The sequence below is a fragment of the Aphelocoma coerulescens genome, chromosome 1, assembly GCF_041296385.1.
Source record: "Aphelocoma coerulescens isolate FSJ_1873_10779 chromosome 1, UR_Acoe_1.0, whole genome shotgun sequence".
NCBI lineage: Eukaryota > Metazoa > Chordata > Aves > Passeriformes > Corvidae > Aphelocoma > Aphelocoma coerulescens.
In genome coordinates, this window is record NC_091013.1 from 27,703,989 (window position 1) to 27,719,667 (window position 15,679).

At 36.4% G+C, this 15,679-nt stretch overlaps 1 protein-coding gene across 1 annotated transcript in view; it reads right to left on the bottom strand.

The window, feature by feature from the left end:
• Positions 1 to 6,789: 6,789 nt before the first annotated feature.
• The window catches only part of CCDC138 (coiled-coil domain containing 138), a 32,394-nt gene continuing 23,504 nt past the window's right edge, over positions 6,790 to 15,679 (bottom strand). The window contains exons 14-15 of the mRNA XM_069028990.1: positions 8,813 to 8,951; positions 6,790 to 7,704 (exon numbers count right to left, since the gene is read on the bottom strand). Coding sequence (XP_068885091.1) covers positions 7,533 to 7,704; positions 8,813 to 8,951 — 311 coding nt within the window. The 3' untranslated portion in view covers positions 6,790 to 7,532. The remainder of the gene's footprint in view (positions 7,705 to 8,812; positions 8,952 to 15,679) is intronic.

Consider the following 15,679-nt stretch of genomic DNA (forward strand, 5'->3'; position numbering starts at 1 on the left):
GGGTGAAATTCTTGCTGTCTTGAAATCAATGACAAATTCATACAGATTTCAACAGGCTTTGATAAGATTTCTAGATCTGCTTACAGGTCAGAAATCTTCAACATGATTTTCAAGACCGTGAATTTGCAGTTTTTACCATTGCTACTAGAATTAAAAAAAAAAAAAAAAGGAAAAAGAAAGGAAAAAGAAGAAAGGATCAAGATTCTATTTTTCTTGTGCCAGTGTGTGACTGCAGTGTTATTCAGTGGACTGCCTCCTATGTTTTATGTGCCATTTAAAACTACACATCATGTATTTGTTAAAAAGAAGATAAAGAAGATACAGAAATCTTCTTTTTTTATGTTTATTGGGCCATGAAAAGTTAGGGTTTTGAAACTTATGGTGCCAATGAGAACACAGGCTATTTAACATTATTTTATTTAGTATACAGTATTTTTATTGTTATACAAGAGACGTACAGGATTGAAAAAGAATCCTGTAGGTCTTGCCAAAGCTTACTTTGTAATAACTTTGTTTAATGCTGTATATATAACTTATTATATTGTAAAATATGAAGATAAAATATGCTAATAAAAGAAAGAGGTCAAACACAGTTGTATTAGCCATTTCTTTGATTAAATAGCACATTGCCTTATAAATCTGTAATTAAATAGGTTACCAAGGGCTGGCAGGCACATTCCTGTGGTATGGGAGTGTCTTGGTAACATACATGGAGGAATCTTTGCATTCCTGTAGGATACTGCTTTTCTGCATCACTCTGGAAACTTGAAGCAGAAACCATTTTGTCAAGAGAGTCTGCATTCAGTATTTCACCTCACAGGTAATGTGAAAATGCCAAGCCCCTTGCAATTCCTCAGAGAACCTGTAAGTTTTTATCTGTGTACTGAGAACTGTGCAGACTGTGAGACTGGTGAGTAATGTCACAGTAATGGTACTCTCATTATCATGCCTTCCTTCTGCATTTCTAAATTAGCAGTACTACACAACATTACCAGAAATCTTTACTGGAAGCTTTCACTTCATGACAGGATAATTGTATTCATGCAGTCCTAGGCTGCACAGGTGAGACCACCAGAAGAACTGCTAGCTTCTGTAAAAAATACAGAGCACCAATTTGGATTTCCCCCAGACTGAACTACTTACTACCTTGTAAGACTTTCCTCGCCTAGTCCCAGCTTCCTAGCCTGACCAACACTGTCCCAGGTTTTCCTTAGAGAAACTTGCTGGGCTTTGCAGACTTTCTCTGATTTCAGGTTGCAATCAGGGACTGCCTTCTACATAGTGTTCAGGATCTGATGGTCTTGGACTGACGACAATAACAAAAAGAAGAGAGGTAAGGTGGGCTGAAAAGGGTAGGGGTCAGCTTTGCAGTATAAAACAATAACAGCTGAATGCCTTTATATTCTATTGATGCCATGAAGATTTTTGCCCTTTCCTTTATACCCCTGTTATACCTTTTTACAACTTCTGTATTCCTAGTGCTTTTTGCCTACATTCTTGGACTTGTTTGTTAAGCTAAGAGACAAAACATTTTAGAAGCTTCGTAGCCAGAGATCAGTGTGCCCCAGACCCCAAGGTCCTCTCCAGAACACATTCTGTAAACCAAGATAGAACCATCCAGGGGAAGGTTCCTTGGGGAGGGGGGCTCACTTGAGCCTCTCATTGGGGAATCTTTGATAGATCTGCTAATTAGTAAAACCTATAATGTCATACCCAATGTTGGGGAGGGGGTCAGAGGGGAAGACAGAAGACAAAGGGAGAGATAGACTCGGTGGGGTACATTTCAATGCATATGACCTGGACGTGTACACCTAAGGATCCTTAAAATAAATACCAAGGTAAAATCCCTTTTCCCCTTCTAACCGTGTATGACTCTTGATTTTAAGACCAGGAAAAGGCATCACTATAATTCCTATATTCTTAATTCTGTAATATTCACATTATTCATGAACAAAGAATAATGTGCATAAATGCCCAGCAGTATGGGTTGGAGGATAAGCTGAAAAAGCACACCAGTTCCATTTCTCCCTGTCAAACTCTAAGCCTCATGCAGTTCAGCAGTCCTGCTTTTAAGGAGGGTGTACTTGAGAGAAAAATTCTTACTGTTGCAGGTGAAAATCATGACCCAGAGGTACAACGACTCCTGTATGCAGAAGTCATTCTTCTGCAAGCAACCTCTATACTAGTCTTGATAACGAGAAGAAAATGGAGCCCATGCCCTCATTATGTATGGGATAGGCTCCCTAGTGCATATTTCACTTAATATATTAATAGAAACAGGGCAAGAATGGACTGTCTCAGGCTGTATCTAGTTCTAGATGCATAATATTGCATATATATTCTATCCCCACATCCAAATAAGTTCTTTTGATTATTTATTGTGATATAATTTATAATGCATAGCACCTGTTACCTCAGGCATTAATTTATCACTATCAACAACTCTTCAAGGACAGAAATATGTTGATTCCTTTTTGCCACTTCTGTAAAGCTAGCCTGTCTGAATACTTAGGGAAGAATGGTAAGAAGCCTTTTCATGCACTGCTGCAGAAGGCATCAGTGATTAGCTGTTACACAGGTCACACACAGGCATCTCATTTGTCCATCTGCTATAAGAAAAAAAAGAGGGTTTTTTTTTTATAGTTGAGGCTGTTATAAAAACAAGCTTGTATTAGGATTCAAGTGAGTATAGCAGGACAATTCAGGAATTATTTTCCAATTTAATCCACCACATAGAAATAAACAAAAAAAGTCAGGAGAAGGTAGTGCTGAATACTGATTAGTAGAAAGACAACTGAATCAGGAAGGAAACAGAGCTCAGCATCTGCTTCTGAAATTCAGCCTTGGTGTGCAAGACTGCTGTGAAAAAAACCACCCTCACACTTACACTTCAGTGGGGAAAAGGAAAAATCAAGCAGACATTAAACTGCTACTTTGTGGGAAGGATCATGAACAGAGAAATTATATTTAATTACATTTCTTATATAAATAACACTTGAATCCACAGACTAGAATATTCCTTCTTCTGAAGCAAAAAACCAGTCTGGCAACACTAGTTATCGCCAGCCTTCTTCAAAAGCCTACTACTTTTCCAGAAAGCTGATGTGTGGGTGGGAGATTACTCTCCTGTTTGAAACTCTACCATATGATACTTTTTTTCCCCCCTGAGGCTTGATAGATTACTTTTATGTATTTTTCTCCATAATTAACTGCACTAAGAATGCCATTTTATGGAGCTGAAAATGATCTTAAAGTAAACTTATTAGTAGGAATGTTTTTTATGCTGACCTTTCAACTATTGTTAGCAGTATCCTGGCCACTGAATTTGCAGCCCTAGCTTGGGTACACCTATCAGAGCAATTACTTACCATTAAGCTGCAGTGATCAGAGAGATGTGCTGTATTCAGGGAAATATTCCTTGGGTCCAGTCTAAATATGCTTGAGTAATGGGCACCGAGAGAACTGGTTTTTGAGAAAAAAATATATATGGTAAATACACATGGCTTCTCAGATCTCTTTCCCTCAGTTAATTCTCTCAGTGTGACTTTAGTCTAGTGCCTTATGTTTGTTAAATTTCAACTCAGGACCACTCAAAAGAAAAGTAGCTACAAGCAAGTACACAGAAAGTGATTGTGTTCAAAGTTAACTAGTTAACTCTTCTAATACTAATAAGGTAGTCATAAATACACAAGACCCTTGCTTTCAAACTTATGTAAAAAACAAAAGCCTAATAAACAAGGATGTTCCTAACCATGGTCAGAAGAGGGTATTCAAAGGTTCATCAGCCCAAAAGACAAGATGGATAGTGATGATTTTGACACAACACGCTACAAGAGTCAGTGTGACACAGAAAGGTGCCTTTGCCCATCACAGTGTTCTTCAGGGGGGTGTAAAAGGCGGGATCTCAACACTGCACAGCGCTATTACTTTTACAATAACTTCAGTGAGTTTTAAAAACATGTGAGCATTACATCATTCAGAGGAACACAAGGTTACTGCTCTGTCACTGTGGTTCCTCTAACCATTTGGAAAGTGGAAGATTACCAGATTGTTTCATAGATCAAAACTTCCAACTTTCTGTACTACATCTAAATACATTATCCTGAAGATAAATGCTTTTTATCAGATCATCAATCTCCAAAGCCATGTAAGTTTTAGGTGAAAAATTCAGTGTATAATGAAAGGATCTAGTGTAAAGCTCTGAATTATGAGCTCTACTTACAGCTCCTTTTAAATCTGGTCTGGTAAGTTAAATCATATATTTTAGACATTGATGCTGATCAGGAATAGAAGTTCTTCAAAATATGTTGCCTTCAGCATACTTTCACCTTCCAGGTAAATTTATCTGCTACAAGAACTCTTTCCCTATTATATATATCAAATTCAGCTATACAATATTAGAAAGAGATGCAAGCCAGTCATGCTCAGAAGAATGGGAAGATAACTGTGAAATCCCACTTTCAGACTTTCATCAGCTGGAGAAAGTCACAAATATGAAGAAACAGAGCACAACTGTGCAGGTTGGGCAATGTTAGTCTACTTTATTTAGCTCTGCCAAGCATCTGCAAATACAACTGTTCCCTGCCCAGGGAACAATCCTTCTAACATATTTGTTAAATCTAGGCTTTGTAGATGAGGTCTGAAAAATTTATCAATAGGAAACCTTTGATGAACAGCAAGGGTGATTACAATTCTACAGTAGATGGGTTTGTAAGAAAAAAAAAAAAAGAGAAATTATTTTTCTTCATATTTGGTAGTATTTTCTGGTATGAAAACTGTCTCAACATGAAACAATATTCCTGTTGACTTTCTCAACAAGAGGACTCTCACAACTGTTAAAAAAGGCAGCAAAGCAAAATTGTGTGCTAATTCTTTATCTTTCCTTAATGTAACAGTTTGTGACTACAAGAAATTTTCTTTGTTTCTTGCCAATGATGGCAGTTGACCACTTCTGGAGACCTACACACAGCAAGATATTGCAGATGGTAGCCAGTTTGAAGCTTGTGTTTTGACTGATCAGCTCCCAGAAAGTGTGAGAGTCCCTGCCTTTCCTCTAAGAGTAAGTAAGTACTCATCATGTCTCTCGCTTCCCCTCAAATTCTCTCTCAAAAGATGATTGAAAAATTATATTCTCTGGATGGATATTAATTCACCTCTTTACAAAGGTGTCTGGCATATTTAAAATAGCATATTCTTCTGTAGGAAACTAGAAAAATAGAGATCACATACACCATGTTTCCTTAGGGAATAGAGAGCCACAGGAAATAGCTAGAGGTGCAGTTAACTTTTTCAAATGTATCTTGTTGCAGACACTTTTCTGGAAGAAAAGTAAAGTAGAAGAAATCCATACTCATAGATCTCATATCTAAACGTCACAAAAGCAGAAAAAACCCTGTAAAATTCTAGATTCTATCTGTGAGGGGAAGACAATACAAAGAGATGCCCAAAGCGTGGCCAACTTGACAGAAATCTATCATTTCCAAAACCCAGAACAAATCCACAAATGACAGCAGGGAATGCAACTGACTTTCTCTATTCCCCTTCCCCACAGAGACTGCCAAGGACACTCAGGGGAATGATAACAGGATGGGGATGTTTGAGCAAGGCCACAACAAGGGTTTGTGTGGACAGCTGGGGTGGGCTGGTTCAAGGCAGGGATGCCTCTCATTAGATCAGGCTGATCAATGCCCCATCTAACCTGGCCTTGAAAAATTTGTGTAAGATCAAAATCATTAGTCTTATCCTTCGGTCATCAATATAATGCATTAATATTTGACAAATTGGAAAACCCTTTTATTTTGCATTTTAACAGAAACCTAACATTTAGATCATAAAATCTTGAAATTAGCTGTGATTCAAGTTTCCAGAGTGTAAACAATACTGCACATAAACCACAAGGGGCCATTATTAAAAGCTGCACCCTACTCTATGTGTCTCTTCTTACTGCATTACCTTGACCATTATTAGATGACCACATTGTATTAAATTGGGATCACAAGGAAGATTAATAGATTAACAAACGACATCAATGAAGGCTGAAAACTAAGAGCACAATCAACATTCTTGTGCAGATAAGAAAGCTAACAACTTTCTACAGGTTTTTTTTGGTTATTGATTTTGTAGTATTTTTAAATGGTAGTAGATGGAGAAGCACACGAGGGCCGGGAATATTCTTCCTAAATAATAGAATTTTGTGTCCAGCCAAAGGTGTATGCAAGCTTTTGCACTGCTAGTAAATTTGACAGAAAACCAAAACTACTAATGAAGAAATACTTATTTCAAAATGCAATCGATTGCCAGCAAATGTTTTTAGCTATGATTAGTGTTATTTAAAAATTACCTAGAATTGGTTTCCTGCCCAAAAAGCGCACAGTGCTTGCTCTCTCTTCTAGACATACTTGATGCCAAATCTGGTGTAGACTCCTTTCATAGAAAAGCTTGTTAGAAATGTTAAGTCAAATTGGTAGAAAAACATTTGTAGTTAGAATTCAATTTCAAAGAGCAGTTCAAAGGCTTCTGGTAAAAAAAAAAAAAAAAAAAAGAGAGAAAAATGAGAAAGAAAAATTCTCTGAAGTTTTATACTGATGTCAGTGCTAGTCAAAGACTGAATACAGCAGATTGTTAAGCTTTAACTGCATTTTCAATTTTACAAATATAGATTTTCAGTAATTCCAGTACAAATCAGCAATGGAAGACTAATTTCAATTTTTACAAGTATCCTAATTGAAATTTGTAAGAACTTCTAAACACTGAACTGTGGCAGACAAAAAATATGTTCATACTCAGAAGAGAAATGTGGGTACTGTGAGGATTGTATTGCAAATTAATACAAAATATAGCAGAAGCAATAAAATACAATGATTTTACATTAGGGATTACTATTGCCAGACATTTTTAGAAATGCTTTTATTTACATTTGCAAAGATATTATTAACCACAGTTGTACTATATAAAGCAGGATAAAATACTAAATGTTACTTAAATACAAGAAAAGATCAAACAAACACTAAGAAATTCTGAAATCAAAACAACAAAATTTCTCATTCAATACATCTAGTTATGTTAAAGAAAAATCTGGTTTTAATCATTAAAACTATAAGATTATCAAAAGACAATCTGCTAAAATACCTGTCTGCTACGTATCAACCATAAAATAATGATTTTATAAAACTCTCTGAAGAGTCAAAAGTAACCGAGATTCATACCTGTAATGAAAGGCTGGTATTTCTGATCTGCTTACTCTAAGGATTCAATTGCTTAGATTGCATGAGTCATTCACAACAGCAGCATTATTTCACTTCTTAAGAAAGTATTGAAGAAAGCCATCTAGCATATTACAAAATTGTTCATTTTCCTTTTTATGAATGACTGAAATATCAGTGAGAATCCACACAATACACAGCGAATTACACGGTACTGAGGTGCTGCTTAATCTATTTATACAAATCAGTTAAAAAAAAAATTCCAAATTTCAAGTAACATAGGCAGTTGGTTTAAATTATACAGAACAATAATTAGAGTGAAAGCTAATGCTAGTGACTTGTGCTTAGACTGGAGGCAAGAGAGCTACTCTTCAACAATTCCAAATTCAGCAGAATTGAATTGAGGTTTATACAAAGGAAGGTGTAATCTGGATTTATAGTTCTACGCAGTTCTTGGAGCATTTGATGAAGAGCAAACAATTCAAACATCTTCTTATTGCTTCTGCAAAAGATTTTGAATAAAATAATTGTCAGTTGAAAATTGAGGGGTTTCATATAAACACTAAAGATGCTACAGAAAATATATATTTTAATGAAGAAAAATGTGCATTATTTTGAGGATTTCATGTAATTCTTCTATGTTGCATATATGTTTCTAAGCACAATGTTATCAATGCATGGTGAGAAAAATTTGGCAAATATTACCAAAAATTATAATTTTTCTTGAGTAAGTGATATGTACACATAGTATAATGAAAGCTCAAGCAAAGGCTGTAACAGGGCTTTTCATTCATGTGAAATAAGATTTCAGAGACAATAAATTAAAAAAAAAAGGATTTATGAGCCAATTTTACTTTGACTAGTAAATGCCAGTTATAATTTATATTAGATTATTTTATAGGAATTTTTTCCTAGAGTTCAATTTTACTCCTTTGAAAAAATGAAAACCTCAGTTTTGCCAACAGCTTTAAGTCCAATGTAAAAAACTACTCAGCTTAGATACCTCCTTTCCTAAACGAAACAGCCCCATTGAGCAATGTGTCAGTGAAGCTCAGCAGTACTATACTGTTGATATGATGGCTTTTGTTACAATAGACCAATCATCAGTAAGCAATAGGAACACAATATAAAAAGATGAACATTCCCAAAAGGGCTTAATTGGCTCAAAACCTTAAATTTATTTTTTTGAAGGAAATGAAAACTGATGAAACTTGAATGCAAGTCAAAGATAAGACTAAATTTTCAAAGGAGATTACTACTAACTGTCTGAGTAAAACTGAAAGTCTAGGATTCTCTTCTAAGAATTCTAAGCATTTTTGTCATCTGAAGACACAAGGAAGAATTCCTCTTTAAGTCTACATAGTGAGGCTTTTTTCCAGTTTGCACTCTGTACATTGAACTAGATTTATGCACTAATTTAGAGGCTTGTCTTAAACCTCTATGAGAGAAATAGTTTAAATTTAACTGTTCACATTAGAAGTCCAGGACTGTATACAGTAGAGTGAATAAACAGAAAAACAAAGATGAACTTTTGGAAAAGAAAAAAGATAAAGGTCACCAAGTTCATTGACCTAATAATAGCTAACAGAATAATGGTAATAAAGGATTACTTTATTCTGGAGAGCTTTTGCAGTATAACACAGAGCTTTTCCAAAACTGGAATATCTAGCTTAGAACTTCGAAGCAATACAGAGCAAGTCCGGAAGAAGGATTCATTACTGCAGGCTTCCAGGAAAGGCTGTAAGAAACCTGGAAAAGAAAATAATTTTAAAACTGTATCACAGAGTTCAGTGCAGGGAAAAATGTAACAGCTGTTGATACTTTTAGAAGGCCTTAAATGCTTCATGTTGTGCAATAATTAGAATAACCAAATAATTCAGTTTCTACTGAACGTGTGATGCAAAGCTCAGGTAAAACTAGAAACTGAAAAAGTGCAGGTTCCTAAGAGTTCTGACAGTACCAATCCTTGGAGTAAAACCATCTATTATCTTGAGAACAAAGGAAAACAGGAAACAGAACTATTTTAAACTCAAAATTCTTACATTGAAAATGTTTATTCAATGCTCATTTATCATGATTCTTTCCTTTAGATCGTGGGAGGGGAACATTAAGCTGTGCAAAAAGACTCAGAAAGAAATATTTTAAGCTGCTGCACATCACATGGACAGGCATAGTACATATAAGAGATTGTGTGAGACCTGATAGTCTTTCATTATCAACATACTGTCCCTGTACTCAGTTTCAAGAGAGGAAACACAATAATTAAGAGGCAAAAGTAAGATCTGTACAAGAATTAAATACAAAAGCCCCTCTCTTAAAATAATGGATGAGTTTTTATGTTACACTGAAAAACCTTTCCCTCTGCCCTGTTTCCCAAAATCTAATAACTTCAAAACAAGGTTAAACCTGTTCCCTGGTTATCTCATTCTTGGTTCTGATATTACAGATTAATTTATAGCAAAAACATGAAGAAAAGAAGTAACAATTTGTTTTTCCTTAAAATTAACAGACTTTCATATACCACAGGGCATTTGCAATAACAGAGAACACATGCAAGGAAAATATTTTAATTGCATAATGTTAAAATATTTAATGTGTTTCACTTAATAGGGAATGACAATATGCAAATTACAGCATAAACCAGTAAGCAAGACATTAAGAAAAAATCATATCATGAATACTGCAATTTATAAATAGGATGTCAAGATGTTTTTATCAGTACAAAGAGTGCTGGATGTATGTTTTAGTCAAAATTTTCCCTTTCCTCATGGAAAGGGAAAAGGACATGTTCAAGGACATACAACTTATTAAATGTAACAAGTAGCCTTGGAATGAATTCAAGGTTTTAATTTATTTCAGAAGGTTTACTAATAAAAAATCCAAAGAAATGCTACAGAAAACTATTTGAAATAGGGCTTAAAAAAGAAATCAACTTGGCATTACAAGTCAGCCTGAGAGCCTAAATAACTAATTTTCTGAGCTGGGCATTTATACTGAGTATTCCGTAAAGACCCAGTTATTCCTATTCCAACAAATGACCAAGTGCCACCTCCCTGATATCCAGGGAACTCATGAGACTTGTGGGCCTTTGCTGTTTCATACCCTCAAATGAAGAGACTGAGAAACAGCAAATGCCTTTAGCACAGATCAGAGAAACTATGGCTACACAGTCTTTTCTCTCTTTTCAGCAGACGTGCTTTAGCATTTAAAATGCTGGATTCAACAGGTGGGACCCACAACATACATAATGGAATGTGTGGATGGAAACCATACAGATGCAGGATAATAACAGAGTTTGGTAGCAAGAGGCCAACCTTGCAGCAATAAAAAGTAACAACAACTGACATTCTACAAGGTTTGGAAAAGGCAGGCAGATGTTTTGTGGTTTGCATAGCTGAAGTGTCCTCTGTTCTTTACCCAAAGCAATGGAAAACAACAATTATTCAAAGAGATGTGCATTATCAAGGCAATAAATCATTATAAATTAATCTGCTTTTCTGTTTACATCTTCCATGTTTCTTGCATTCTTTCTACCATGTTCAATACACCTATGGTTTTATACATGCTGTCCTCTCAGTTTTAGTACTACTTTGTTACAATTTGCTGTCTCTAAATTGTAACAGTAATAGATATAAAACCAGAATGAAAGAAAAGCAGAAAAGTGAGCAGTAATCAGTGAAAAAAAGATAAGTAAATATACTATTTTTCATTTTATTCTAGCTTATTGCCTTCAAGGCATACCACTTTTAATATTTTTTTCAATATTTCTGTACTTTCACTGCAGAAGGTATTATTTTTCAGAAATTGTCATATAGAAAACCTCAGGGCTATCTGTCAATTACAGCAAACAGAAAATCCTTAGATGAGTTCACCACATGTGCTACATTTAGTGATACGTGACTGACATACACTCAAGACTCAGTGCTCTTTATTGAGCTGCTGCTCTCTGTGACAGAACGCTGGGGTTATTAAGTACATACAGAAGAGTCTTACACCTGGAAAAATAATTAACTAAAATTTCACTTCTGGTGTGATGCTGTAATGCCCAAGTGAGTCTAACTTGCTAAAATCTACAAGAAGAGATGACAAAACTATGAACAGAAACAGCATATAAGCAAAGCCCAATGAACAAAATCTACCATCTTAAGAATACTTCCTGACCAAATATTTCTATCATTAAAGAGTGTTTGAAGTAAAATTTCTGTACAATAGCAGGTAGAGATAACCTTCTGCAAAGCAAGAAAAATCTAGGACTACAAATTATGTAGTTTGCAACTTTACAGTAATTCTACAGAACTACAACTTTATGGAAATTCTTCTAAGATTTGCTAGAGTTCCCACAAATGACCGCCTATTCCCAAGAAACAGAAATGGTTGGTCCTATCAACCTGCACTGCACCACTGATGAAATGTGTTTTAACAACAAAAACTTGAAACAGTATCTCACTTACCAAAGATGCTTATCAGAAAGGGAAGAAAAAAATAAATAAATGTGTGAGAACATTGACATTCAAAAAGCAAATTGAGAAGAAAGGTTTTTCTTCTTTCTATTGCCCGTTAAGATAACAAATGGCTTTGAAAACTCATTTAACATGACTTCTGACTCAGCTGAGCTCTGATTCATGAGAGATCCAAAGGTAACAAAGACTGCTTGGATGAACAGCACAATCCTACAATTTATTCCTATAAATATCCTTAAACAGCCATAAAATGATTTTAATTCCTTTTCTGCAGGGTAAACAAATACCATATTTAGCTGACCTGAATATTTCTTTGCTGCCCTGCTCTTACTTGTTCCTTAAACATACTATATTAAAAAAAACAACACACACACACATATACATTCTGTAAGAATGTTCTGACTTTGAAGCTTACAAATTAACATAAAAGACAACATTACTTTTAAGACAGAGGATTTTTCCTATAAAACAGAAAAGCCAAAGTGGAAATAATTTCTAAAAGTTTGTGAAGTTAATCACGTGAAAGCCAGCTGATACAAGCCCATGTTTAAATGGACTTTCTGTACACTGCTTACATATTCAATTCAGAAAAGCTTTTGAAGATTATATTCTAAGTAATCAGAAAATGAACAAAACAAATACATCATTTAAATGCATCTCTAGCTGATCAACTAAAAGAACATAAGCTTCACATTTTTAAATATTTTGGTGGCTTAGATTCTGCATAGATTTTGCATTTATTTAACTATTTTAGAAGAACTTAATTGGAATTCATCCTGACAGGACTCTGTCACAATTTAAAATAATCTGCAAGACTCCCCTGGTATCCTTAAAAAATTGGAGCATGCTGTAGTTGCATTAACTTAGCTTGATTGGTAGACTGCAACGAACAATAAGCAATTTATCATTGTTGACAGAATTAATCTGAAATTTACCCTCAAACTAATCAGTCACACAGAGCACAAAATCTCACCAGCTACAGTTATCCGGAAAATTCTGTGTCATACCTAAAGCTATGTCACTTCAGGAAATAAAATGACAACTCTAAGCTCATGTTTTAACAAATTAATGATTACAGCTTTGCCTCATTTTCTAATTGTGAGAGGATCTGCTGGGAGAAAGGAGAACATGTCTCAGCAATGCAAGTGAAGGTGCAGCAGTGTCTACGAGTGTGGAAAAGTTAGCAAACACAAAAGTTACCTGTGCACCACAGCAGAAACACTTCAAAGGAAACAGCAACATCACTTGGTTATAACCAACTGCCTATAAGGGCCACCTACAAGATTTGAACCATTTGCTGAATTGAACATTTTCTCCTGTAATTAGTAGCCAGGAAAGTTCAGTGTCAGTGGTTAGAGCACAGCGTAGGTGCCTGCATGGGTGACACTGAGTTAACAGAGCCCAGGTGGCAATTTCAGCTGGTCACCCACTATGTGTTGACCTCAGTGTGACCTGAATGGCTCTTCAGTTTCCTAGGATGTGCAAGACATAAAAACAGACATGGGGACAGGATGTACAGAAAACCAGTATCATTCTCATACAGCAACTGGATATTACACCCAGAAAAAAAATTGGGATAGCCCTGTATTTTATGGGGGTTTTTTACTGTCTAGAGCTTGATGAAGGTGCTGACAGGGTTGAGTGTTCGGGGCTAAGAATCAGGGGAAAGGCCAAGGCAGGTCTGTTACAGACCACCCAACTGGGATGAAGAGGCAGATGAACTAGTCTATAAAAACTGGGGAGATATCTCATAATACCTAGTTATTCTCATGGGGAACTTCAACTTAGCTGATGCCTGCTGGAAATACAACACTGCAGAGAGGAAACAGTCCAGGAGGCTCCTGGAGTCTGTGGAAGTGAACTACCTGACACAGATGGTGAGAGAGCCAATTAGGGAAGTCTCCCCATTGGATCTGCTGTTTGTGAACAGAGAAGGACTTGTGGGTGATGTGATGGCTGAAGGCCATCACAGAGATCACAAAATGATAAGAGTTTTTTCTTCTTGGAGAAGTACGGCAGGGGACCTGGGACTTCCAGAGGGGCAGACTTTAGCCTGTGTAAGAGACTGGTGGAGAAAGTCCCTTGGGAGACAGTCCTGAGGGGAAAAGGAGTCCAGGAAGGCTGGACATTCTTCAAGAAAGAAATCTTAAAGGCAGAGGAGCAGGCTGTCCCCATATATCAAAAGACAAGCTGGTGGGGAAGCAGACCGGCCTGGCTGAACAAAGAGGTTTGGCTAGAACTCAGGAAAAAAAATAAGAGTTTATGACCTTTGGAAGAAGTGGAAGGCAACTCAGGAGGAATGCAAGCATGTTATGCAGGGAAAAAATCAGAAGGGCCAAAGCCCATGTAGAACTTAGTCTGGCTATTGGTGTAATAGATAATAAAAATGTTTCTATGGATACACTAATAACAAAAGGAGGGCTAAGGAGTATTTCCATCCTTTACTGGATGTGAGGTGGAAATATAGTGACAAAGGATGAGGAAAAGACATCCTAATGCCTTCATTGCCTCAGTCTTTAATAACAAGATCAGTTGTTTTCCAGGCACCCAGCCCCCTGAGCTGGAGGACAGAGACAGGGAGCAGGATGAAGTTCCCATAATCCAGCGGGAAATGGTCAGCGACCTGATACACCACCTAGACACACACACACCTACGGGACCACATGGGATCCACCAAAGGGTGGCGAGGAAGCCAGTGGGAAATGTTCACCAAGCCACATTCTATCATTTACCAGCAGTTCTGGTTCATGGGGAAAGTCCCAGGTATCTGGAGGCTGGCAAATGTGATGCTTATCTACAAGAAGGGCAGAAGGATGATTCAGGGAACTACAGTCCTGTCAGCCCAACCTTGGTGCCAGGCAAGGTCATGGATCAGGTCATTCTGAGTGTCACCACATGGCATGTACCAGGATTAGGCCCAGCCAGAACAAACATGGGTTTATGAAAGGCAGGTCCTGCTTAACCAACCTGATCTCCATCCACAGCAAAGTAACCTGCTTGGTGGATGAGGAAAAAACTTGATATTGTTTACCTGGACTTTAGTAAAGCCTTTGTCACTGTTTCCCACAGTATTCTCCTGAAAAACTGGCTGCTCAAGGTGTGGAAGGGTGTTCTACCCGCTATTTAGTGGGTAAAAAAACTTAAGTAAAAAACCCCAAACTGGTGAAAAACAAGTCAGGAAGCAGCAATTTGCAAAGCGAGAATAGTTGATACGATGTATTTGCTGGATTCAGACCAAAGAATGGAAAACTGAACATTTGTGCCCTTCAGTAAAAATCTAAAGATATTTTCAGGAAATAAAGCAGAGAAATAAAAAAGAAAAGAAAATGTACTATAGGCTTATCTATAAGTATGTGTATAGGAACTATAGTTGTTGAGGCAGAACAGTCAGATATTTTTGTTTGGTAAATAAAGGCTACAGCAGTTATACCTAATCTAGACTTCAATACCATTTGAGAAAGCAACACGTGATATTATATTGCAGAAAATGGGGGTTAGTAGAATGGCTGGAAGGTGTGTAGTGTAAGGAATTCACTAAAAACAAACTTCAGTTTTAAACACTGATTTTTGCAATTGTGCTTATCTGGTGTACTGATTAATGACTATGGCATAAAGGTAGGAATAGTCCAATGAAATTCCATGCTGGAACTGCCTACTTAGAATGCAACAGGTATAAAACACACGGAAATCAGAACTATCTTACTTGCTAGAATAGCAGAAGCATAAAGTTGATATACTTTAATATTCTAAAGATTTCATAACTTAAATTGACTGGAAAGGGGATGTGTATATCCAAATACTGATAATAAACAACTCTTTATAACATCAAATTCTTTTTAAAAGTTAGCATTCACATCTACCTTCCGAATTATATGCTGCTTAAGAACTACAGTATTACCCTAAATGAAGAGTGAAGCTTTACTTCCAATATGGCTACTTGGCTCTACATAACTTTATATTTAATGGCTCCTTCTATTTATTCCTTTGGAGTGGATGAGACAGGGGTCCAAAATTCAG